Source organism: Pan paniscus, chromosome 13, assembly GCF_029289425.2.
Source record: "Pan paniscus chromosome 13, NHGRI_mPanPan1-v2.0_pri, whole genome shotgun sequence".
In the NCBI taxonomy this organism is placed as follows: domain Eukaryota; kingdom Metazoa; phylum Chordata; class Mammalia; order Primates; family Hominidae; genus Pan; species Pan paniscus.
This window is the reverse complement of record NC_073262.2, coordinates 62,136,411-62,163,243: the sequence shown is the minus strand read 5'-3', so window position 1 is coordinate 62,163,243 and position 26,833 is coordinate 62,136,411. Positions and strand designations below refer to the sequence as shown.

Below are 26,833 nucleotides of genomic sequence, written 5' to 3'. Positions count from 1 at the left end.
TTTATAGGCATCTCAAACTTAACAAATTTAACACATCCAAAAAACAAACTTTTGGTTTTCTCCCAAAACCTGTTTCCTTCACATTCTCTATCATTAAATGATACCACAATCATCCAGTAGCTTAGCCATAAATATAGGGATCTCTGGATTTATCTATTTCTCTTTCACCCTCACATCTAAAGTCTGTTGATTCTACCTTCAAAATAAAGCTTGAGTCTGTACACTTCTTTCTGTCTCTGCTACCACTGCCCTAGTCTGCACTAAAATCTCTCATCTATATCATTGCAGTTCTTTCTAACTGGCTCTCCACTTCTATGCTTGCCCTGCTTTTATCTGTTCCTCTCAGAACAGAGTGAAGCTGCACATGCAAACCCTCCTACTTTTAGTTTCTTTATTTTGGTGTGATTTATGTACAATATAATTCACCATTTTAAATGTATACTTTAATGAATTTTGACAAATGTATATATTCATGTAACCTCCAGGCTGTAGGACAATTTTATTACTCCAGGAAGTTGCCTTGTATCTTTTTGAAGTTAAATTCCTCCCTCCATCCCTGCCCTGGCAATTACTGAGACAGTTCCCTTCTATTCGTTCTTTGCTGAGAGTTTTTTATTATGAATTGGTATTAAATATTGTCACATGCATTTTCTGCACTTACTGAAATGATTATATGGCTTTTTCCTTTTAACTTGCTATTTTGGCAAATTATGTTGATTAATTCTTTTATAGTTAAGCCAATCTTGCATTTCAAGGATTAATCCCACTTGGTTATGATGGGTTATCCTTTCAGAATAGTGTTGGTCATGCAGGAAGCAAGTATAGAAATAAAGCACTGTTGAATTTGATTTGCTAAAATTTTCTTAAGGAATTTTGCACCTGTATTCATGAGGGTTATTGGTCTATAGTTTTCTTGCAGTTGATTTGTTGGAAATGAGTGGGTAAGATTCCTGCCTCTCTTGTGTTTTTCAAAGAATATATAATTATATTATTTTTTCTCTAAATGTTTGGTAGAATTCACTGGTGAAACATCTGGGCCTGGAGAGTTTTGGTTGTTTGTTTGTTTAAGTTGTTGTTGTTGTTGTAAGATACTAAATCATGAATTCACCTTTTAAAATGTAGGTATAGGCCGGGCATGGTGGCTCATGCCTGTAATCCCAGCACTTTGGGAGGCCGAGGCAGGCAGGTCACTTGAGGTCAGGAGTTCGAGACCTGCCTCGCCAACATGATGAAACCGCGTCTCTACTAAAAATATATATAAAAAATTAGCCAGGCATGGTGGCAGGCACCTGTAATCCCAGCTACTTGAGAGGCTGAGGCAGGGGAATCACTTGAACCTGGGAGGCAGAGGTTGCATTGAGCCGAGATTGTACCACCGCACTCCAGCCTGGGTGACAGAGCGAGACTCGGTCTCAAAAATAAATAAATAAATAAAATAAGTAAAAAATGTAGGTATAGAATAATTCAGGATATCTTTTTCTCTTTGAATGAGCTTTGGTTGGTGTCTTTCAAGGAATTCGTTCATTTCGTCTACATCATTAAATGTATGGGCCCAAAGTTGTTCCAGATATTACCTCGTTCTTTTAATGTCTGTATGATTGGTAGAGAGATTTTTTCTTTCATCGTTGATATACATAACTTATGTCTTTTCTTTTTAGTGACTAGAGGTTTTTCAACTTTACAGATTTTTTTAAGAACAAGCTTTTGGTTTCATTGAATTTTCTCAATTTTCTGTTTTTTTTTCTCTCATTAATTATTTCCTTCTGTTTTTCTATGGGTATGATTTTCTCTTTTTCCCTACTTTTTTTTTTTTTTTTTTTTTGAGACAGAGTCTTGAACTAACGCCTGGGCTGAGTGCAATGGCTCAATCTCAGCTCACTGCAACCTCTGCCTCCCGTGTTCAAGCAATTCTCCTGCCTCAGCCTCCCAAGTAGATGTGATTACAGGCACCCGCCACCACACCTAGCTAATTTTTTTATATTTTTATTTTTAGTAGAGACGGGGTTTCACTGTGTTGGCCATGCTGGTCTTGAACTCCTGAACTTGTGAACCACCCGCCTCGGCCTCCCAAAGTGTTGGGATTACAGGCGTGAGCCACCGCACAAGGCCTTTTCCTACTTTCTAGAGGGAAGCTTAGATCGTTTATCTAGCACTTTTGTCCTTTTCTTATATATGTATTTAATGCTATGAATTTCCCTTGTAATTACTGCTGTAGCTGCAGCACATAAGTTTTATGTGTCATTTTCTTACCATTCCAGTAAAAATATTTTCTATTTTCCTTTGTTAATTCTTCTTTGGCTGATGGGTAGTTTGGAAGTCATTAACATTTAGTTTTTAAAATCAATATCCATTTTAGTTTTACTGTGGTTAGAAAATGTACTGATAATATTTGTGCTATGATTCTTTTGGCTTCCCACTTCTGCTTTTTCGTGCTAGACTCCTCTGGGTCTCCTCTGTACCTTTGAAAATTCTTGATTGGCAAAGTATTTAGGCAGAGATGGATCTCCTTTCCTCTGTGTTTCTTTTTTGGGTTTTGTTTTTGTTGTTGTTGTTGTTGTTGTTTTTCTTCTAAGATTACCCCCTAATTTTCAGTTGCTCTGCCAGCTTTGGGCTCAGTGCTGTGACACTTCGTACTTCCTGCCGCCTGAGATAATCATGATGAGGGAGTGCACTTAGTAAATAAATACATCAAACCCAGCAGATCTGCTATATACAGCTCTGCTTTTCAAGAGTAGATTTATCTTCATTCTCTGCCAGCTAGTTTGTGCTGACCCTGGAGTCCTTTTTCATTCATGCACAGTATACTTGCAGCTAGGCATTTGGATAGTTTAAATTGAATTTGGGTCTCATACTTTCTGTGGTTTGCTCACTACCAAGATTTCCCCTTTACATTTTGAGATGCTGCCTTAGCTCTGAATTCTGACCTCTTGCACCTTTAGTTGATAAGCCTGCTGTTTTTTATTTGACCATCATCTGTAGTTATAACTATGTGATTTAGGCAGCAGACCAGAAAGCTACAAAGTCATACTTTTTACTTCTTGTTAACCATTGGTCCAGACTAAACTCTCCTCTGCCATTCTTCTGCTTTTGGATGCTTTCCAGTATCTTCAGGGGTTTTTTTTAAGCCCAATTTTAGTAATTATTCTCTGTGGAGGATTTGTACGACCACCTCACTCCTCCACCATTACCAGCAGTTGTCTCCGACCCCAAAATAAATCACTTAATTTAAAAAAATTTTTTCCTAAGACACTACAGATGTGTGGCATGTGACCCAGCCTAGCCAATCCAAATATCATCTTTCCTAGACAAGAATGATTGGTTAAGGAATGGACACAACATAAGTCAATTAATCAAAGCAAAGAGATTCCATTCTGGGATTTTTATTGGTGCTGGGGGAGGAAAAATACCTCCCCTTGCACTGGCCCCCGCAGCTTCCTGCTCCAGAAACCTGGGGGGGGAAAGGCCCGTCTGAGGGAGGCAGAACCAGAAGAGGAGAGATAAATTAGGTCTTAGTAAACCTTCAGTCTAGCTTCTTCATCTCTACAATGAGCCTTTTCCAAAAGCTTTTGAGTTTTGTGAGTCATTAGATTAACTTTTTCACCTAGCCATATCGAGCTGGATATTTTGTACTTTCAACTTAATTTTTACATAAGGCTGCACATCCTCCATGACCTAATCCTGCCTGCCTTCTCAAATTTATCTGGCACTGTTCTCATTCTGACCCCTTATCTTTCAACCTCCCTGACCTTTTACTTCTTAGATACAAAACATTCTTTCCCAACTCAGAATTTCAAATACGCTGTCCCTCTGTCTGGAAAATCTTCATAAAGCTGATTCTTCCTCATGCTTTGTCTCAGGTTAGATATCCTGAGATATTATAATAATTAATTTGATGTGTCCCCTTGACTGGCTCGTGGGTACTCAGGTAAAACATTATTTCTGGGTGTGTCTGTAAGGGTGTTTAGCAATTGAATCAGTGGAGTGAGTAGAGCACATTGTCCTCCCCAGTGTAGGTGGGCATCATCTAATCCATTGAGGACCTGCAGAGAAGAAAAGAAATGGAGGAAGAGGGGAGTAGTTCTCTTTGCCTGACTGATTGATCTAGGACATCAGTCTTCTTCCGTGTCTGGGACTTACACCATCAGCCCTTCGGTTCTCAGAATTATACCACCAGCTTTCCTGGGTCAGCCTCCATAATCTCGATTCCTTATAATAAATCATATATAATAAATTAGTGTATCCTGTTAGTTCTGTTTTGTGAAGAATCTTGACTAATACAGACCTTAATTAGACCTCTAATTATAGTCTCTAGGTAATTGCTGCAGCTATAACTTCCTCCATAGCACTATTCACAATTTAGAATTGGACATTTGGTGTTGTTTTACTTATTTGTCAATTCTTCTGCATTTAAAGGGCAAGGACTTTATCTGTTTTACCAATATGTATCCAGTCAGTGCCTGACACAAAATATATAATAATAAGAAACAATTATTGAAGAAAGGAAGGGAAGGAGAGATGAATTCACAGGACTAAGACTTAAAACTTAAATGATAATTAACTCTGATTAATAAGTTTTCTGAGCTGTGCTGTGCATTGCTCTGGTAATAATCAAGTGACTATGCAGATTTTAGTTGGGGATGGGCATCATAAGCTACAGGATAAGGAATTTAAAAGATCAGTTGAGATTACTGAAGAGGCAATGTATGAAAAACAAACCTGAAAGTCAAAATTATGGTTTAACTAGAACTTAAGAGACAGCCAAGACTTAAGTTTATACTTAGTAGAGAATCATCAGGGAATGAGATAGGCCTGCTCTTCATGGTTTGTGGATAAAGCCAAAGTTTCTTTGAGTATTTATGTTATACTCTGAACTATTACAGCATGATTTTCTCTTTTAGTTGATGTGTTAATGTTGTAGGCGTCTATACATCCTAAATAAAGTCTCTTGAATTTTTTTTTTTTTGAGACAGGGTCTCACTCTGTTGTCCAGGCTGGAGTGCAGTGGTGCAATCTCAGCTCACTGCAACCTCTGCCTCCTGGGTTCAAGTGATTCTCACACCTCAGCCTCCCAAGAAGTTGGGTACATGCCACCATGCCTGAATAATTTTTGTATTTTTGGTAGAGACAGGGTTTCACCATGTTGGCCAGGTTGGTCTCAAGCTCCTGACCTCAAGTGATCTGCCCACCTCGGCCTCCCAAAATACTGGGATTACAGGCAAGAGCCATCGCGCCTGTTCAGGCTGTTGAATTTTCAACTGTCTAGCCTTTTTTGCAGTGGGGTTTATTTAATGAAAGGTTTGATCACAAGTATTTTCAGAATATTATTTTTCTTCGCTTTTTAGTAGAACTTTGTAGTTTTAATTTGGGATTTTAGTAGTAGGTTACTTGAGAAAGTTAATATGTTCAAGTCAATTAAGTTCTCTTAAAAATAAAGCAAATACTATAGGTTAAATTGTATCCTCCCCCTCAAAAGACATAGGTTAAAATCCTAACCCCTTAATACTTCAGAATGTGACCTTACTTAGATATAGATACCTTACAGAGCTAATCAAATTAAAATGAGATCATTAGGTTGGGCCTTAATCCAATACATATCCAGTATTTTTATCAAAGGAGAAATGTAGACACAGAGACATGCACAGCAGGAAGCACATGTGAAGACACAGGAAGCATACCCAAGGTTATAAGAAACTAGGAGACAAGCATGGAACCCATGTTTCCTAGTGCCTTCAGAAGGAACATGGCCTTGTTGACACCTTGATTTCAGACTTCTAACCTCCAGAACTATCAGACAATAAATTTCTGTTGTTCTAAGTCACACAGTTGTGGTACTTTGTTATGGCAGCTCTAGCAAACTAATACACCCAGTCTATACTTTCAAAGCTGATTGTAATAATTTATGTTCATTATGGGAAAACTAAGACTTTCTTATGTATTGAAACATAAGTAGAACAAGATTTAGGTTAAGGTAAGTAAAGTAAAACAAGAATTATATTACTTTTAGTTTTTTCTGTTTCCTTACTAGAAGTACAGCTATATTTGAATATAGAAACGTATATAAAATATTCCGTATTTTTAGCATTTTAATCTATGAACTCTAATTATTTTCATTAGATCCAACAAAAATTATCACAGAAGAGGAACTGTCCTTATCTTTTAAGAATAGTCATTTGCCTGAGTATTGGTGCATCATTTCTTGAACAAAGCTTATTCGGCATGTTTGATGTTATTAAATGGCAGCTTTTCTTCCCAAAGCTACCGCGGCTCCCAGTGACTTGTTTTCTAATAAAAATGCCTTTTGAAGAGAAAATGGTAGTTTTACAGTGGCGAGTCCTGGCAGATACCAGCTTAACCAAGTGATCGAAGTTAATGTCACCAGAACTACATAGCAACATTATGGGCCCTAGATAAATTGCTCTGAGAAGGGCACATTGACCATCTTTTCTAATAATGCATCACCTCTTCTAATCATGAGAACACATCAAACAAACTCAACCAGAGGGACATTTTACAAAATACCTCTGACCAGTACACTTCAGTGTATTAAAGTCATAACAAACAAGACTGAGGAAATAACACGACTGTACAAAACTAGGGAGACACAACACCTAAATGTAATATGAGATCCTGGATTGGATCTTGGGACAGAGAAGTGACATTGGTGGGAAAACTAATTAAATCTGAATAAATTCTTTATTTTAATTAGTTAATCAAGGTTAATTTCTTAGTTTGGAAAGTTGTTCTTTAGTCATGTAAGATGATAACATAAGGAGAAGTAAGGTTGGGTAGACAGTATATAGGAACTCTGTGTACTATTTTTGCAACTCTTGTGAGTCAAAATAATCTCAAAATAACTACTTAAAAATAAAAATAGGCTGGGCGCAGTGGCTCACACTTGTAATCCCAGCACTTTGGGAGGCTGAGGTGGGCAGATCACAAAGTCAGGAGTTTGAGACCGAACTGGCCAACATGGTGAAACCCCATCTCTACTAAAAAATACAAAAATTAGCTGGGCGTGGTGGTGGGCGCCTGTAATCCCAACTACTCAGGAGGCTGAGGCAGGAGAATTGTTTGAAACTGGGAGGTGGAAGTTGCAGTGAGCGGAGATCGCACCATTACACTCCAGCCTGGGCAACAGGGCAAGACTCTGTCTCAAAAAATAATAATAATAATAAAACCCAATCTGAATAGACTTTTCTCAAGAAACATATAAGTGGCCAGCAGATATATGAAAAAATGCTCAACATCACTACTCATTAGGGAGATGCAAATTAAAATCACAATGAGATATCATCTCACACCTCTCAGATTGGCTTTTCTCAAATAGACAAAAGACAAGTATTGGCAAGGATGTGGAGAAAAGGGAATGCTTGTACACTGTTAATGGGGATGTAAATTAGTACAGCCTTTATAGAAAATAGTATGGAGGTTCCTCAAAAAACTAAAAATAGAATTACCATATAATCCAGCCATCCTGTTTGTGGGATTTACCCAAAGGACTTGTAAACAGTTTGTCTAAGAGATGTCTGCACTCCCGTGTTCATTGCAGAACAATTAACAACAGACACGTTAAGGAATCGTCTTTTTTAAGTGTCAAAATATAAATGTTGAGAACAGCCCAAGATGGCCAACTTCAATGATTGTGTGTTGGATAAGGAGAAGGTATGCATAGCTGCTAAATTCATCACTCATGCACCCACAGGAGAATTTAATGAAGTATTCAGTGATATTCGGCTACTATGTAATAATGACAGTCTCCTCAGGGAAAGGGCAGCACGTGCATTTGCCCATTATAACATGGATCAGTTCACACCCGTGAAGATGGAAGGATGTGAAGATCAGGTCATAATTACAGAGCATGGGGGACCTGGGTAATAGCAGAGTTTTAGATCCAAGAAACAAAATTTCCTTTACATTTGATCACGTATAGAAAAAAGCAAGTGACCCCCAGCCAGAACAAGTAGATGGAGGTCTGAAGTCTTGGAGAGAATCCTGTGACAGTGCTTTAAGAGCCTATGTGAAAGACCATTATTCCAACGGCTTCTGTACTGTTTATGCTAAAAACTATCGATGGGCAACAGACTATTATTGCATGTATTGAAAGCCATGAGTGTCAGCCTAAAAACTTCTGGAATGGTCGTTGGAGATCAGAGTGGAAGTTTACCATCACACCACCTACAGCCCAGGTGGTTGGAGTGCTTAAGATTCAGGTTCACTATTACGAAGATGGCAGTGTTCAGTTGGTTAGTCATAAAGATGTACAGGATTCGCTAACTGTTTCGAATGACGCACAAACTGCCAAGGAGTTTATTAAAATCATAGAGAATGCAGAAAATGAATATCAGACAGCAATTAGTGAAAACTGTCAAACAATGTCAGATACCACATTCAAGGTCTTGCGCCGGCAGCTTCCGGTTACCCGCACCAAAATTGACTGGAACAAGATTACTCAGCTACAACATTAGCAAAGAAATGCAGAATGCCTAAAGGCTGAATGTAGGATTCTTCAGTATGTGGAAAGACAAGGATTCAACATGTGGTCATATGATAAATAAGTGATTTATAAACAAGAGTGATATTTTGCTAGAGCTTTCAAAGTTAACCAGTTTTCTAACCTCATGGAATACTGTTGAACCTATAGCATTGTCTGATTCTTTTGTGTTCTCTGCTTTGTAATTTTCTGTTATTGCTATATCCAAGTGTAAGTCTTTTTTTTTTAAATTCTGCCACATTTAATGTTGGAGAGAGAGATCTATCCTAGAGACATTTTACTGTTTAAAAAAGTTTCCTAGCCATGAAGCGCTGCTACTGATTTAGACAAGGTATTATGGTCATTACTTTCTACCCCTATCCTTCCAAGCACTTCTGATACTGCAGTGGTTTTTACTGATCCACCAGCACCTAAAGAGGCTGTACTACAGTCTATAGCTAAGTGGAAGGCACATTCATCCTTCTCCCTCTGACTGCTTTGATCATCATTTATTGCATCTCAGAACTGTAATTTTCCAAAGTTTGGATTGGGACTTTTCAGGTCCTTTTTGGAGGGCAAAGGAAGTGTCAGCTTCTCTGGGGAACTTGTTTTTAAATCCAAAGACTTGAACCACATTCCCTGCACTTGAACACGTTTGCTTTCATCCCTTCTCTCATTGTCTCCTTCCCATCTTAGTACCATTGTAGTTATAGACATCTGCATTTTTAGAAGAGTTTTAGCCATTTATTTTTTTAAACAGTCAAGAACTGCTGACATACTGTGGATATAGACTATAAAACTTGAAAAATGCAGATGTTGAAGGAATAATAGGTATCTTGTGCTTTAATACTTTATGGCAGGATTGTACTATAAGCAAATGAATTAAACAGCTATGTAAATCATAAACAAAAACTGAAAATGAACCAAAATGAAAAGGATAACTTCCAGGCAGTATCTTTCTATTGTAACCTGTTATTTAAGGAAATACTAACGATTTCTTCTAAATAGGATGTAAAACTTATTTCAGATTACTCTTCCTCAGTCCTGCCTGCCAAGAACTCAAGTGTAACTGTGATAAAATAACCTGTCCCAGGTATATTGGCAGGTATGTGTGTAATCTCAGAATACACAGGTGACATAGATATAATATAACAACTGGTAATGGTGGATTCATTTACATTGCTTACAGTTCTATGACCAGGCCTTAAGGGAAGGTCAGTTTTAAAAAAAAACAAGTAATGTCTTCCTGCCTATCTCCAGATACATGTAAAAAAAAAAACGTGTTTGTGCTTCAGTTCTGTTTTTGCTCAGTAATATAGTCAAGGAACAGTTTGTTTCCAAGTACCCATTGAGCTGTGTATGCATTTTTGTTTATTTCAAATAAAATATATTTGTATTATTTGCCATCCATACTATCCATCCATACCACACTATCTTCTGTATGAGATAGTCTAATAGAAATATACCTGTTTTGTTCTAAAAATATATATAAAGGTTAACTGGCTCAAAGCATTTTTAGAATACAAGAGTGAAATGAGAATTACTTGGAGAGAAATGTTTTGTCACCAGTAACTGTAGACTTCTTTCTGTTCTTAATCAAAGTTCAAGTTTACAGAATTTGGACATTTTGAGTTCAGAAATATTTAAACATTAATATACTTAAGAATTTTAATATGTGAGCCAGTAATTTGAATATTGCTTTGATTTACAGTAATTTTGATGATGTTCATTTTGCTATTACACTAAGTTATTACTGATATTAATTAAAGTCCTCATAACAACTTTATTTGAATATACCACCATTTTTAATGAATAGCCATACTTTGCAAGATGTACATTAGAGCCTGATTTTTGATGTTGCAAATTTATGCTTACCATTTTGAACAACTGGAGACAAAATTTGAAGACATGATATAACAATTTTGTGTAGCATTGAAAGATTAAAAGACACTTTTAGCACACAGAAAAACGTGAAGTTATGTCATGGTAAGCAATTTTCTTGACTTTTAAAAAGATTGAGTGCTTTAACATACTTAGTTCTTACAATTATTTTGTTTTATTTGCTTTCTGGACTTTTCCTTAGTGATGGGAGATTTTGTTCACTGGTAGTTTAGAGTCAAGGCATTAGTTCAGTACAATTTCATTCTGATAGGGGGAAAACCTTGTTGAATTATTCTTTAATATTAATAAAGGCATTTGTAGTTACCATGCCTTGTTACTGACACACACCAGCATTTGTGTACTGATTTTAATCACTTTTATATGTAGTGATTTGATTTGGCTAGTAGAATTTGAAAAGCTTTGCTAAAAAATATTCAGCTCATTGTAATTTGAGAACATAGGCATTGCAGATGTGTATTAATTTTTATTATGTAAAATGTATACAGTTACCTATCTTAAAATAGAAACTAAAATAATATTTACATTAATAATATTGAAACTATGTTTGAATGTTAATATCTGCAAAAAATTGTGGTCTTCTAAAAATATTGTTTTATGGTATAATTCATCAGCTTGCAAATGTTTTCTCTGAGCAGAACTCAAAAGTTTTCATCAAGACAGGTTTTGTGAGCAATACATCTGTTGATATTAAGTATATTAATGTAAGAAACATTTGCTTTTCTAAAAGTGAAACATTCTACTATCCAGGTAATTTTGTTTTGTACTTATAAGGTTAATAGAGCCTATTTGACTTGAGCTGTATTTCATTTTGTGAAAGTATCTTTCTGCTTTTTTATTAATACTGAATATGCTTTGTTTTAAATGTAATTATAGGATTGACTGAGCCATCATCAGTCTATGATCAAAATTTTCCTAGTGAACAGTAGTTTGAAATGTTAAGATAGTTGAAGACTAAAGGCATTGTCCTGGCAATGGAGCCAAGGGTGTAAACAAAACAGCAATCCCTGCTGTATAAAAAGATTAAAGCCACAAAGTGACATCATTCTAAATACCTAGTGAGCTTTTACTAACCTTGTGAGTGACTTTTGCAATTGGAGCAAAGTGACATGTTATATTTTAATCATTTAAAGAATAATTTCCGGTTATTCTAGCCTTTTAAAAGAAGAGTGAAACAAAGAATTGAAAACTACTGTTTTGGAGATGCCTATAGCAGGTATTATGAAGTGTTGCCTCTGCCAACTGATAACAGTTTGCTTTGTGCAATGTTTTGTAAAGAGTAAAAATGGTTAAGAAATGGCTGTTTCCTTCATAACTTTTATACCCTAGTAATGGTATGATAAAGGACAAATTGCCAATAATCTATCATGAACAATGAAAAGAGGCCCCAAATATAACTGTCTGGAGATTCAGGAATACTTCTTGAGCAATAGGTTTTTGAAATAGTTAGTAAAGAATATAATTATAAAGGGTAGAAATCAAAGAGCATATTATATAGGCTTTGGAGGTTCTCAAGTGGAAGAAATAATGTGACCAAAAATACAGCAGTGAGAAACAATTTATTAAATTCTTATTGTGTTTCAGATTATTGGAAATCCTGAGCTAAATAAGATGCAGTTTTTGCCTCAAAGATCTAAAATCCTGGCTTATAATTCATTTGCATAGAGGTGATAGTTTAAACAGTATAAGCATGTGAAATACTGAAGGAGAAAGCATAAGAGAAGGAAAGAGATAGCTGGACAAAATCTTTAGGAATGTTTTACATTTAGGGGGAAAAAAGCAAAAGAAAATCCAATAAAGGAGATAGTATTATTGAAAGATGTATAGTTAAGAAGAGGATCAAGAGGGTTCCACGACCTAGATCTTAAGGATGATAATGGGTTTTGAAAAGAAAGGACCAGGCCAGGCGCGGTGGCTCACACCTGTAATCCCAGCACTTTGGGAGGCTGAGGCGGGCAGATCATGAGGTTAGGAGATCAAGACCATCCTGGCTAACACAGTGAAACCCCGTCTCTACTAAAAATACAAAAAATTAGCCGGGCATGGTGGTGGGTGCCTGTAGTCCCAGCTACTTGGGAGGCTGAGGCAGGAGAATGGCGTGAACCCGGAAGGCGGAGGTTGCAGTGAGCCGAGATCGCACCACTGCCCTCCAGCCTGAGCAATAGAGCGAGACTCCGTCTCAAAAAAAAAAAGAAAAAAGAAAGAATAGAAAAGAAAGGACCAGGCACAGTGGCTCACGCCTGTAATCCCAGCACTTTGGGAGACAGAGGCAGGCAGATCATGAGGTCAGTAGTTTGAGACCAGCCTGGCCAACGTGGTGAAACCCTGTCTCTACTGAAAATACAAAAAAAATAGCTGGACGTAGTGGCACACAGCTGAAATCCCAGCTACTCAGGAGGCTGAGGCAGGAGAATCATTCGAACCCGGGAGGCAGAGGTTGCAGTGAGCTGAGATTGTGCCACTGCACTCCAGCCTGGGTGGCTGGAGACTCCATGTCAAAAAAATAATAATATGAAAGAGGCAGTCAGGAATGCCAGACTTATATAAGAGGTTGAGAATGAAAACAATAAAGATTAGAGGGATCTAGGAATTATGAAAACTTTCCTTTTACAGACCAAGTGGAAGGGAGGCTTGGGGCTTGGCACAAATGTTGAAAGATTCTGAGAAGTGAGGAGGAAGCAGACATAGCAGGTATAGGACGTTTCCTTTAAGGTTAACACAGGAGAGGTATTGATGTATTGAGAGGGAAAGAGACAGACAGGGTAAGGGAGTGGCCCTGGGAGGGGCTGGAGGTCGTGCTGAGAAATAAGGGAATGGAAATGTGAAAATTGTGGTTCAAGGGTGAAACTTTAAGAGTTTAAGATCCTGGAGGTGGTAGGATTTTGTGTGATCAAATCCAACATGTGACCTAAATGGAATCAAGGAGGAATAAAGGGCCAGTGTTAATGTTAACAAATTAGGACCAGGGGTTGAGGAAATAAGGCAAAGGAATCTAGGAACCATAACTGCAAGTTTGCCTAAAGACTCACGACAGCTTTTTGTTCTGATTGAAAGCCTTTGGAATGAGTCCTATGGATAGGCCTCTTCTGCTTTAAATGAGTAGTAAATTAATTCATTAAAAACATTTATTTTATGTCCGTTATGTACTAGACACTGTTTTAGGTGTTTGGGTTGTATTACTGAGTCCTGTATATGACAGTACCAATTTGTAATACTGAAATATTAACAAACTTGTTTTATACATTATGGTATAAAAATAGTCTTGCACTGTTTAAATTATGCTCAAAACATGAGTTCCTTGAGGTCAGAGATTGTCTTACTCATCCTTGTAGGCCAGTTACTTAAGCATAGCACCTGATGTTTAATAGGTATGTTCATGAAATGTTTGAATTACTGAAACTGTTAAATAACAGAATAATTCTGTAAGATTTTTACATGGAATTACTATCTGTGTTTTGTAAAAGGTGGAAGAAAAACAGTATTAAAATTATATATATGGCATTACAGAACTTTTTAATGAAAAAGATTACTTTTTAAAAAATATCACTGAGTTCTAAATTCTTGCTATAAAGGCAAAATATAGTAAAATTGTGAAATGTATTCTTAAATTATTTCCCTTCTCTAGTATAACCTTTCCCACATGAAACAGGAAGTCTTTCACGTGGGTATTTTTTTAGTGCATGGTATTACTACAATCATGATAAGTGATCTTAGTATACTTTACTAAATATAGACATGAATCTTTTTCTCACCAGCAAGGAATGGACCTGTAAGACTCAGTCGTCACTAAGGATGCTTTCCATGCTTTAACTATTTTAACCAAGAATTTTAGAAGAAAGAATTAGGAAGTAGAGTTGAAGTAGCCTTGATCTGAACTCCCATCTCTGCATTCTTGCCAGGCATAGATGTCATTCTTGTGTACAGATCTATATTTTTTTCATTTGAATCTGTGATGTATACAGCTCATTTTGCTGAAATTTTCTACTCAGTTGCTTCCACATGTCATTCCTTTTAGAGTTAAAAAAGAACTTTTTGTTGTCAAATTATGTATCATTGGTTCTTAATTGTTGCCACAAGAGTGATAACTTCATTTACTTATTGCTTATGTTTTCTGCTTGTGAGACTACAAAGTTTAGCTTGTTTGCTTCTTCCCAATAATGAAATTAATGCTGTAACTATGCATCTAAGAATGTTGCTTACTACCAATTATGTATTACTTATTATTTATTACTACCAATTATTTATTACTTACTACCAATTATTACCAATTAGTTATTACAACTAATTGTAATTACAGTTAGTTATTGCAGAAGTGTTTCTATCAGTTTCTAATCCTTGATAATTTCAATTATTCTGGATTTTTGTAATATTTAATATAGCTTTTGTAATTTTGAGGTTACTTCCCTCAAATTTCTTTGTATTAAATCACAACTACATACATGTAATTGATATAATTTAGGAATTGTTATTTGTAAAACATAAATTACAGATGACCCCAAATTCTCCAAAACTGCAATGTTCAGTTCAACTTGATTACCACACAAATTGATGGAGAAAGAAAAGAACTGATCATAGTATGTTTATAAATAAAACATTTAACAACATTTGAGTCAGGAAGTTGAATTGACTGGTGAGAACCAGAGATTTTATATGTAATAACAAATGAAAGTAAAAACTGGTTTTTACAGTTACAAGCTCATTTTTTTGAGAAACTAGCTGGGTTTCTGAGAATTTGCCAAAAAAAAAAAAAAAACCACAATATTTCTGGTAACCTATCACTGGTCTTAAAGATAATGACATTTGGGTAGCTTTTTTGGCAGTAGCATACTCTGTTTTATTTTGACTCATCTTCAGTGCTATTGCAGTCCACTCTGATAAAACAGAAGAACCAATTCAACAAAAACAATGATTAGCTGATTTAGAAGAGACACCCAAGTTTATGCCCTTTCCTTGTCCTCTTACCTCACAGTTTCCTTGTGGGCCTTCCTTGTAAAGATACTTTGAGGATCTTCCCTGTGAGATCTAGTTACTGCTTTGTTGTAGTGGAGCACTATCCTGAATCAGAACTTTTTCCTTATATAGCCTGATACAAAACATACTTAATGCAATTTATTTAAATCTTATTTTTAAAAGTCATTCAGATCTTCTTGTTTCAGTAAAGAATATAGCATTATTTTAATAAAGAATATAGGTTTTATATCAGACTTTAGAGGGTACACTGACCGTTTTTTAGGACTTTCCCTTGGTTTTCAGGGAGCAAGAAAGCAAAGAGAAGAGATTTGGTTGATAACTAAATAATAATAAGTATACTATTTTTAACTGACATTTGTAAATTTCAAACATACTATGTTAAAACTAATTAAATTGCAGTGCACAGTCAGGACTGATATAATATAAACAAGAGATAATAAGGAAGCTTTATTCTAATATTAACACAGAGCACAATACTGTTCACACAGTAAATTCTTAAGATAACCTAGAGTATTCTCTTTTCACAGTAGCAAGACAGGGTACCTTAATTATTTCCTGGAAGTAAAGGGAAGATTTCCAAGTATTAGAAAAGTTTTCTGCCAAATTGCTACAAAGTATGAAAAATAAGTCATGTTTTTATCATATAACATTCCAACCTGGAGTTACAACACTTATCTTTAAAAATAGAATTAAAATGTCAGACTCATTTGAATTGAACATTGTCTTACTCAGAGAAAGCTAAAAATGATTTTTATATTGGTAACCACTTGTGAACACATTTAGAAATATTTTTGTAAGTTTATTAAGTACTTATGTTGTCTTGTGCATTGTTTTATTAGACTAGAATATATTCCCTTTTTGGTATCAAGGTACTCTTCTCACCTAAGAAGTATAGTCATACACTGCATAATGACATTTTGGTCAATGCCTGACCACATATATGACAGTAGCCCCCTAAGATTATGATGCCATATTTTTACTGTACCTTTCTTAGGTTGACATATGTCTAGATATACAAATATTTACCACTGTGTTACAACTGCCTGAAGTATTCAGTTCAGTAACATGCTGAACAGGTTTGTAGCCTAGGAGCAATAGGCTGTATCCTATAGCCTAGGTGTGTGGTAGACTGTACCACCTAGGTTGTGTAAGTACACTGTACAATGTTTGCATGATGACAGAATCACCTAACAATGCATTTCTTAGAATGCATCCCCATCATTAAACAACTCATGACTGTGTTAGAGAACAGAGCTTCAACTCTGGCATGTTGAAACTGGGATGGCCTTGCTTAGAGTGTATAATAATTTGAGTATTGACCTGGTGACAGATCCTGGACTTATTTCAGTGGCTTTCAACCTTAGATTAATAGGATGTTTTTTATTTCCCTTCTTATGAGTAAAATATATTGAAAATATATTAATGTATATATATTAACAGAAAATTGGCCTCACTTCCTCAGGTCAGACAATTTTAATTAGTGAAAATTATTTACTTAAAACATTGGTTCTCAAATCTCAAATTCAAAGTAAGTTAATTTATGCCATTCATTTTAATGATTTTTAGCATGCCTTCATGTTTCTAGAAACATTTTATAGGGTTTGAAGAGTAGAAAATGCAGCAGGAAAAGGGTAAAATAAAAATGTAATAGGTAAATTATTATAAATTTTAACTATAAACACTGAAATCAGATAAGTCTCATCTGTTTTTTATAGTACAACTTTAAGTGTGTTTTTTTCCCTCCCAGGACATTTATTCAGAACAGCTGGGGATCAACCGTTTAACCTGTCCACAGTGTCGAGTGCCTTCCCAATGGTCAGCCACCCAGTCTTTGGTCTACATTCAGCCAGCTCAGGGCATTCAGAATTTGGTGGTTTGGGGACACTTGGTACACCCACAGCCTTAGCCGCACATCCCCAACTAGCATCTTTTCCAGGTAAACATCTGTTACAAACAGTGTTCAAGGGAAGGAGGAAAGCTTGAGAATGTTCAAGCAATAATTTGTCTATTGAACAAAAGGAATAGTATATGCCTGGTATATTTAAAACTTTGGTGCAAGAATTGGCTTAATCCTATTTATCATGTGCAAAAAATTAAACACCCTAAGTGTGTTAGGTGGCAGAGCAGTTAATTAGATATCCAGGTATGTAACTAGAGAAATAGGTGTCTGTCACAGGAGAGAGTAATTCAGGCAAGTTTTTCTAATGTTTTTTGTTGAAGTATAATATACAGAAAAGTATACATAGTGTAAATGTAGAGTTGAATGAATTTTTCTCAGCCTTATTTGATTTTTAAAAAAATTATTTAGTGTGAAACTAAAGTTCAGGTTTTATGAGTATTTTTACACTCCTATTTCAAGGTCTTACTTTTCTTCACTGTAAGGAAAATGAGCTAGACTCTTAAATTTCTTTATTTTTCTGTTTTTTGTTTGTTTTGTTTTGTTTTGTTTTGTTTTCTGAAACGAAATCTTGCTCTGTTGCCCAGGCTAGAGCGCAGTGGTGCAATCTCAGCTCACTGCAACCTCCGCCTTCTAGGTTCAAGCAATTCTCCTGTCTCAGCCTCCCGAGTAGCTGGGATTACAGCCACGCACCATCATGTCTGGCTAATTTTTGTATTTTTAGTAGAGACGGGGTTTCGCCATGTTGGCCAGGCTGGTCTTGAACTCCTGACCTCAAGTGATCCACCCACCTCGGCCTCGCAGAGTGCTGGAATTACAGGTGTGAGCCACTGTGCCCAGCCTATTTTTCTGTATTTTATCAAAACAACTAGAGAGTTGTACCACTTACATGGAAGAAGACAAGTATTATCCAAAATTCTATAGATAATGAGGATTTAGTAGTTCAGTAAGACATCAGTTAATTAAAACTTTAGACAAACATGCTTCAATTTGTTATATTATCTTGAAAGCCTAAATTTGTATGTATTTTCTATAGATTAATTTGGCTTTAATAAATTTTAGTGAGGTCTGCATGTTTCAGTGTATGTAAGATAATTTAAAACGTTATAATTCTAGAGACACATAGGCCTGAATTTAAATCTGGCTTTGTTAGTTCATAGCTGTGTGACCTTGAACAAATTATCTGACCTCTTAGCCTCAGTTTTCTCATCTGAAAAATGAGAATCATAATAATAGTATCTGACTTAGAGGGTTCTTGTGAGGATTAAAGGAGTTAAGTCATATGTAGTGCTGAGTACAGTATCTGGTGCACATAATTAGTCCATAATTGGTAACTATCATTATTATTTTATTTTGCCCACTTTAATGGTTAATAATTTATGAAATCCTTCCTTAAAAGGAAAGAAGTGTTTTTAAAACTACGTGTAGAAAGGACAGATGGTTAAATGTGTGTTTCAAGTACTGTTTCTTGAGTTATATTACTTCTTTAATTCAGTTGTCTGGGAAGCAGGGATGCTAAGGAGGAGTAATGTGAGTGGACAGTTAAAGAAGTCTTAAACCAAGTTTTAACATTTCCTTCAAAAATATTAATAGGAATTTATTCAGTTTCTAGCATGGTTGTTTAGCAAGATGAGCATTCCACAGATATTTACTGAAATACAAGATTGCTGAATAAATATCAAAATAGATAAAAACAATATAGATAGTGATATCTTAAATATTTTTATTGTTTTATCATGCTTTATTACACTGTTGCTTTTGAACATTTCTAAGCCACAATGTAAATACTATATTATTAAAATCAAATGTCTTTTGTACTAGAATGATGGTTAGCACATTTAAAAAATTACTCATCTGGAGTTCAATAATGTTGATACTTCTACTATATAGAAAAAAATTTGATAGCTCCCCCAGCCAAAATAAAGTATTCACTATTCATTTAAGGTACAAAATTCTTTGGGCATCTACTATGCTCTGCACACAAGGCCAGAAACAGAAGAATAAACATAGTATATTATATGTTGCTTACAGTTTTTAGGAGATAGATGAACAGACAATTACAAGACAGAGTCTTTAGTGATAAAAGTATGCCTAGATGAGCATACTTTTTGCCAAATGGGCAGAGACTATGCCTAGTTTTCAAAGATTCATTTTGTTTAATTTGCAGATTTCCTACAGTAACTTAAATATAAATTTTCTATAATTGGCTTTATTCAGAAGGGTAACCAAATTGCCAGACTTTTAAATCGCCCAGTAAATAAATGAGGACACAACAGGAAGATATTACTAGGAGTTTTTAATGAGGAATAATTTATTTTTATATTTTATGCACTTTCTAAAGTATTATGCATTTCAGATTAAATCAATAAATGTAAATTTATTTAATGGGTATTAGCATAATAAAATTATTTCCATTTTATATTGAAATAGTATTTCATGATAATTTAAAAAATATTTGTACTTTTTTGTAGTTAATTTTCATATTAAATTACCATGAATTTTTGCGAAGTATTTTTGGCTCTATCAAGTATGAACGATTTTTAAATTCTGCTAAATCTTCTAGGTTCAAATTGAGATCTGTTATGTCCTCTGAAATATTATTAATAGAATCTTTGAGTTAAATATGTCAAATATTGGCTGGCCATGGTACCTCGTGCCTATAATCCCAGCATTTTGGGAGGCCGAGGCAGGCAGATCACTTGAGGCCTCACCAACATAGCCAAACCTCATCTCTACCAAAACTACAAAAATTAGCCAGGCATGGTGGTGCATGCCTGTAATCCCAGCTACCCTGGAGGCTGAGGCAAGAGAATCACTTGAATCCGGGAGATGGAGGTTGCAGTGAGCCCCTATCAGGCCACTGCACTCCAGCCTGGGCGACAGAGCACAATTCTGTCTAAAAAAAAAAAAAAAAAAAAAAAAGAGTTAAATGTTGCTACTATGCTGTTCTTTCTTTTGAATATACTTAGAAATTTACCATATGCTGATTTATGTAATCCTTATTTTGTATTTTTCATTTTGTCAACAAGCTGGTTTGTGACTAAATTTTGTTTATTTTCCTAAATTTAGAAGACAAGCTTGTCACTTAACAAAAATTATTTCCTATGAAATAGTATCAGACATTTGTAAAGTTTATAGTCAGAAGCTCTACCATTCACATCTTTTTATTTAACTGATCTTATTGTTTTGTATTTTCTTCTGTGGTGTCAGGTTATTTATAACACACATTTTCCCATTGTTTTCTCTAATCTCTACTGTGTGCTGCTTTACTTTTTTTTTTTTTTTTTCTTTGAGAGAGTTTCACTCCGTCACCCAGGCTGTGGAATGCAGTGGTGCGATCTCAGCTCACTGCAACCTCCATTTCCCAGGCTCAAGTGATTCTTGTGCCTCAGCCTCCCGAGTAGTGAGGATTACAGAACGATACCACCACACCAGCTATGTGCTTATTTACCATTGACATTCTCCAATACTTTTTAAAATTTTTTTTCTGAGTTTGATTATGTCTAAAATATTTGAGTCTTATTACACTTTGATTACCTTAGCAATTTTTTGGTTATTTACAAAGTCTATGAATTCCACTTTAATTACAGACTCTGTGTTAAATTATATAAATATCTTTGGGAAACCTCAGTCCCTCCCTGCTTTTTAAAATTTTTTATAGCAACAGGGTCTCTCTCTGTTGCCCAAGGCTGATCTCAAATTCCTGGCCTCAAGTGAACCTTTCACCTCAGCCTCCCAAAGCTCTGGGATTACAAGTGTGAACCACTGTGCCTGGTCCTCAGTACAGTAACTTTTTATCAGCTAGGTAGAACTTAGCTTTCAAACCTATAAATAACAAGATTGTGACTGTGCTGATACAAGCCCAAAACACATACTTTTTCTTCCTATCTAAATGTACATCTTTCATCTAAACAGTGGATAAATGATCAATGCTTTTGTATAGTTATTCTTGGTTCAGTTCCCATTGTTCAGGCATGGCTGAATATACGTTGGTGTCATTTTACTAGTAATGCCTTCCTGCAGTGCAGAAGAATAGCTTTTGCAGTTTTCTACTTATACTGTTTTTTAGACCTTTGAGACTGGCAGCTACCATGAAAATTTCACTTTTCTTTTAAACCCGATTTTGCCATTAGATAATGAAGGTGCATACCATTTTACATTCTATTTTTAATGAAGGATATTCCTAGAAAAGTTTTTAATATTATATAATACAATAGACTGACAATTTTGAGTTTCTCCCATACTGTATTGTTGTGGGGTTTTTTCCTCTAATGTTCTTATGGTTGCCACAGTCAATGAAAAATACCCCATATCTTTTGGAAGATTGGTCTGAAAGATAATAACTGATTTGGTAATCTAGCAGACTAGCCAGTTGGAGAAGATTGTTTTTGAGATTTTAGGTGGGTCAATATAAGATTACTTCATCCTTCCTTGAAAAATGTATAAAATTTGGCTTATTTCCTTTTCTAAAACTTTAAGAGACACTATTTAAGTATTTACCTTTTATTGAATGATTTTCTACCACTGGTCATTTTATATCAATAAAACAATCATTGTTATCTGTAATTAATGAGTGGAAGTAAAAACAAAATTCAGGCTTTCATCATTAACTTTAAGGGGAGAGGCTTTATAAATCTTTAATATTTTAATGTGAAATTACTTGTTTTTGAAATCTCCTTTGAGAACTTATTTTTTAGAACATAAAAAGGCCTACTGATTTTGCTATATTTATGGTTATCTTTAAGTATAGAAGTTTTCTTCCATAAATGTACTTGAGATATAGTGGATTACAGTAGTCTTATATTATTATTTAGACTAACTGATTTATCAGAGCCAGATTTATATTGTATGTAATTTGAGGAAAGTCTTAACGTAGGTTGTAGATGTAAACTTAAATTCTAAGGGTTTGAAACAGATGAGAAAAGTTATGGGATAAGTCATCAAAGAGTGAAATACTTCTCTTATATTCCAAGTTTTCACTTTCATTTTTTAAACTATGGACTACCTTTGTCCTTTACAAGCTTGAACTCTACAAAGCTGCCAAGTGAAGATCCTTAGATACTGGCCTAATGAGAAGAGTGATAAGTGTACAAGTTCTACTGTTTAGAATTAGGAAAATGATCAGAAGTATGAGTAATTCAGTTTTGTTCCAAGATGAAACTTGAAATTTTTTTAAATAAAACATAGAAAGCCATTGTGACATTAACTGGAAAGTTAATTTATATATTTTTGTTTGGTTGGTTTGTTTGGTTTTGAGGTGCAGAATGGTGGCGAACAACTGATGCTCATACTCGTACAGGAGCAACCTTCTTTCCACCATTACTGGGAATTCCACCACTATTTGCTCCCCCAGCCCAGAATCATGATTCTTCTTCATTCCATTCAAGGACTTCGGGAAAAAGTAATCGAAATGGTCCCGAAAAAGGTATCCACGTTAACATAAGTGAAGTACTATAAATCTTCCATCTAATATTATTTTCATAATGTTCAGGTTTAATACCTTTTTTTGTTTTTTGTTTTTGTTTGTTTGTTTGTTTGTTTTAATAGAGACAAGGTCTCACTCTTTTGCCCAGGCTGAAGTACAGTTGTGTGATCATAGCTTACTGTAGCCTCGTCCTCCTGGGCTCAAGCAATCCTCCTGCCTCAGCCTCCCAAGGACTACAGTCATGTACCACTATGCCCAGCTACGTGTTTAAATTTTATTTTTATTTTTTGTAGCAACAGGGTCTTTGTGTTTCCAGCGGTCTCAAACTTCTGGCCACCTTCTGGCCTCAAGCAATACTCACACCTCAGCCTCCAAAAGCGCTGGGATCACAAGCGTAGGCCACCACACCCGGCCTTAATAACAGTTTTATAGTGTTATGCTAGACCTTTTCACATTTTCTTGCTTAATTCTTAAAATAATTCTTTGAGATTAGAAGTATTTTAATTTTACAGCCAAGGTCAAATAAGTTGTTCAAGAAAATACTACTTACGTATGGATGTGGCCTAGTCAGGATTTCAGCCCAATTCTACTGTTTTTTCCTCTGTATTTCATTACCTCCCTATATGTAACCCAATATAGTGTGTTACTTCTTCTGTAATTAAGTATTAACTTCATTAAAACTAATAACCTAGTACTTTTTTTAAATGATCACTAATATTTCTGCAATTAATAACTTTTTAGAATATAATTTGAAAATTATAACAACATTTTAGATGATTTACTATCTTTCTTTTCACTGAAGTGTTTTACAAAGTTCTCTAATGTGTTTTACAATTAAAACACAAAGTTTTGCATTTCATTATCTTTCTAAACATTTTGTTTAATTGAGGTGAAATTCACTTAACATAATATTAACCATCTTAAAGTGAATAATTTAGTGGTATTTAATGCATTTGCAGTGTTGTACAGCCACCACCTCTATCTCGTTCTGAAACATTTTTATCACTGCAAAAGGAAACTTTGTACCCATTAAGCAGTTGCCTCCCATTCCCCTCTCTCTCAGCCCTGGAAACCATCAGTTTTCACTTTGTCCCTGTAGGTTTACCTGCTCTGAATATTTCATGTAGATGGAATCATACAACATGACCTTTTCTGTCTTCTTTCACTTATCATATTTTCAAGTTCATCCAACTGTACATATATCTGTACTTCATTTTTAAATGATGCAATAATATTCCATTGTATAAACATGTTTATTTTTATTTTCAAGGTGTAAATGGCTCAATAAATGGAAGTAATACATCATCTGTAATTGGTATCAACACATCTGTACTATCCACTACTGCTTCAAGTTCCATGGGACAAACTAAAAGTACAAGCTCAGGTGGAGGAAATCGAAAATGTAATCAGGAACAAAGCAAAAACCAGCCTTTGGATGCTAGAGTTGACAAAATCAAAGATAAGGTAAGTTGTACTTGGAAGGACTAATATATAACAGATCTATATATAAGATGAGCATTCTGAAGGTCAAATCAGCAGAATCTATGGTTTAATTTCTTATGAATTACCAACTTTTATTTTTATAGATACGTGATTTATGGTGTCAGTACCAGTATAAATAATACAAATAGTAATAATAGATAACATGTATTGAGAATTTACTGCATATCAGCTCTGCTCTAATTGCTTTTCATATAACTTTTAACTCTTCCCTGTATCCGAAATGAAGTAGCTACTGTTATTACAAATGGAGGAGCAAAGCACCAAAATAATTAGCCACTAAGTGACTGAGCCAGGATTTGAAAGCAAGTGGGTTAACTCCTGTGCATTAGAAAAGAGTGAATAAGAAAACCTTTTATTATGGAAACTTTCAAATATACAAAGTAGACAGAACGATCATTTGTACCTATTATTCAGCTTCAACAGTTGTCGCATCATGGCCAGTTTTATTTCATGTATATCCCCAACTTTGCAAGTTATCAATTTATTGCCTCTCAGCTCTCAATCACTCTTTTCTTCTTTGCCACTTCTTGCAGTGTTAGTCCTTGTTAGTAGAAGGTCCTGGAAGAACACTGGGAGAAGATGTTACTTCTTTTTCTTCTTCTTTCTTCTTTTTTCTTTCTTCTCCTTTGACAGAGTCTGGCTCTGTTGCACTGGCTGGAGTGTAGTGGCAGAATCTCAGCTCACTGCAACTTCCACCTCCCGGGCTTAAGTTATCCTCCCACCTTAGCTTCCCTAGAAGCTGGGACTGCAGGTGCATGCTACCACACCGAGGTAATTTTTACATTTTTTGCAGAGATGGGATCTCACTATGTTGCCAAGGCTGGTCTTGAACACCTGAGCTCAAGGGATCCACCGCCTCAGCCTCCCAAAGTGCTGGGATTGCAGGCATGAACCACCACATGTGGCTGGGACTTCTTTTTCTGGTTCTAGTGTTTTCTTCTTTTTCTTACGCTGTGGCTGCCAATGGGTGGCTTGCTTGCTGGCTGACAGCTTCTCTACTGGTGGTATCCAGGAGATCCAGTGGTGGTCAGGAGACCCAGTAGTATACACTGTCTAGTGAGTTTCATTGGCATCTCAGCAGGCAGTTTACTAGCAAGTTTTGGAAAGTAGGTGGCTTTCAAACTAATTTTACTGCCACTGTAGCTGACAGGTTCCCAGCCATGTTTTTCTGGTATCTTAGCAAGCAGTGTTTTGTGTGTGTCAGCCTTGACTGTGATACCTCATTGAGTTTCTCTGCCATCCAGTGGGCAATAGCCACATCCTCTCCCACAAAGTCTGAAACTTAGCCTTGGGTGAATGAAGGGGTTGGGGGAAAAAGTCCCTTTTCAAAGGTTATCTTTATTTCATTACTCTACCTTAGCCCTACAAAAAGTACATATTCCCTACATCTCCTTTTCCTGTATTATTTAGAGGTCACTTTATCCCTCTTAGTAGTTAATCTTCTGTTATTAATCAATAATTCTTTATGTTAAATTTTTCCTGTTCAGATTGTTAATGCGATTTCTTCCTCCTGAGTAGATCTTGTTGGCTCTATCATTGGTTCCAGGAGTAGGGTGGGTATGCAGCTTGCAGGTGGTAAATTCACTTCTACATTCTGATCACTCTGCACTTTTAGATTCCCTCTTCCACATTATGCCAGAAGCTGTGACATCTCAATTTTATAAAATGTAGGTCATCATTGAGTCCAGGTTTCATTTATCTAACTAAGTAAGCTGAGAAGCCTCTAACTATATGATCTAGAATATTATGTATTAGAACACTCTTATCAGTGGATTTAGTCTGCTCCAATTTTTAATTTCTTCTTGAGTGAGAGGTCCCAGTTAAAGCCTTGTCATCAACTGCAAACATTTGGGAAACAAAGATAAGAGTTGTGTCTTCTCTTCTATGTTTTATAAGAACTGCTTTCAGGGCCTGGTTTTCCAGTGGAAGAGAGTCAAAAGTTTGTGATCCTACACACATGATGTTCTTCACCATCTCAGCTGTAATATTGTGACAGGAAGCTTCTGATACATCACAACAAGAATAGCAAGATATGGGTAGTCACTGACTGCACATGACATTGATCCAAACTTTAAATCTGAACTACTGCCTCTCATACACCAATTTTTAATCCTAAGAACTACTTTGTCAAACTTTTCTTTATCCTTTTTCAAGACAGCATCAAGCTCCATATATTTTCTGGAACAAATGAAACAGAACTGAACAAATACATTTATTTTCTTTTGCTGAGCATATTTCATAGATATATTTCCTCTAAATCTTTAAATTTCCTTCTCAATAGAAAACATTTTCCAGAGTATAACATGCTTATATGAAGACTTGGGGGAAGGCCATCTGGTAATGCTAAGAAGCTTGACGGTACCCATCACAAAAATGCAAAAGTACTGTACATAGGCCCCAAGACAACCATTTTCTTTCCCTTCCAACCCACACCACTGAGCACTGAAGCAAACATGATAAAAGATTCTTAATTGTTTCCTCCCAGGGACACAGGTATCAGTGTCATACTCTCCACCTGTTGTTCTGTACCTGCTCTTGGCTCTTCTCCCATAGGATTTGTTTCAATGGCAGTCTCATTAGTGTAAGCGCTAAGGTCCTATCTCTGAGCTACTGCCAGTTTCTCTGATGCCAGACACTGACTGAAACCATCCATTTCTGATTCCCATAT

General features: G+C 35.7%; 1 protein-coding gene and 1 pseudogene across 8 annotated transcripts in view; both read left to right on the top strand.

The window, feature by feature from the left end:
• BAZ2B (bromodomain adjacent to zinc finger domain 2B) overlaps positions 1–26,833 on the top strand; it is a 399,198-nt gene that overhangs the window by 240,384 nt on the left and 131,981 nt on the right. For 5 of the 8 annotated variants that reach the window (XM_063595387.1, XM_063595392.1, XM_063595390.1 and 2 more), the window contains 3 exons: positions 17,088–17,276; positions 22,495–22,662; positions 23,933–24,126. In XM_063595387.1, coding sequence (XP_063451457.1) covers positions 17,088–17,276; positions 22,495–22,662; positions 23,933–24,126 — 551 coding nt within the window. The remainder of the gene's footprint in view (positions 1–17,087; positions 17,277–22,494; positions 22,663–23,932; positions 24,127–26,833) is intronic. The other 3 variants (XM_057301418.2, XM_063595391.1, XM_063595388.1) reach the window with 1 other exon arrangement.
• On the top strand, positions 898–8,936 carry LOC134728729 (F-actin-capping protein subunit alpha-1-like; annotated as a pseudogene).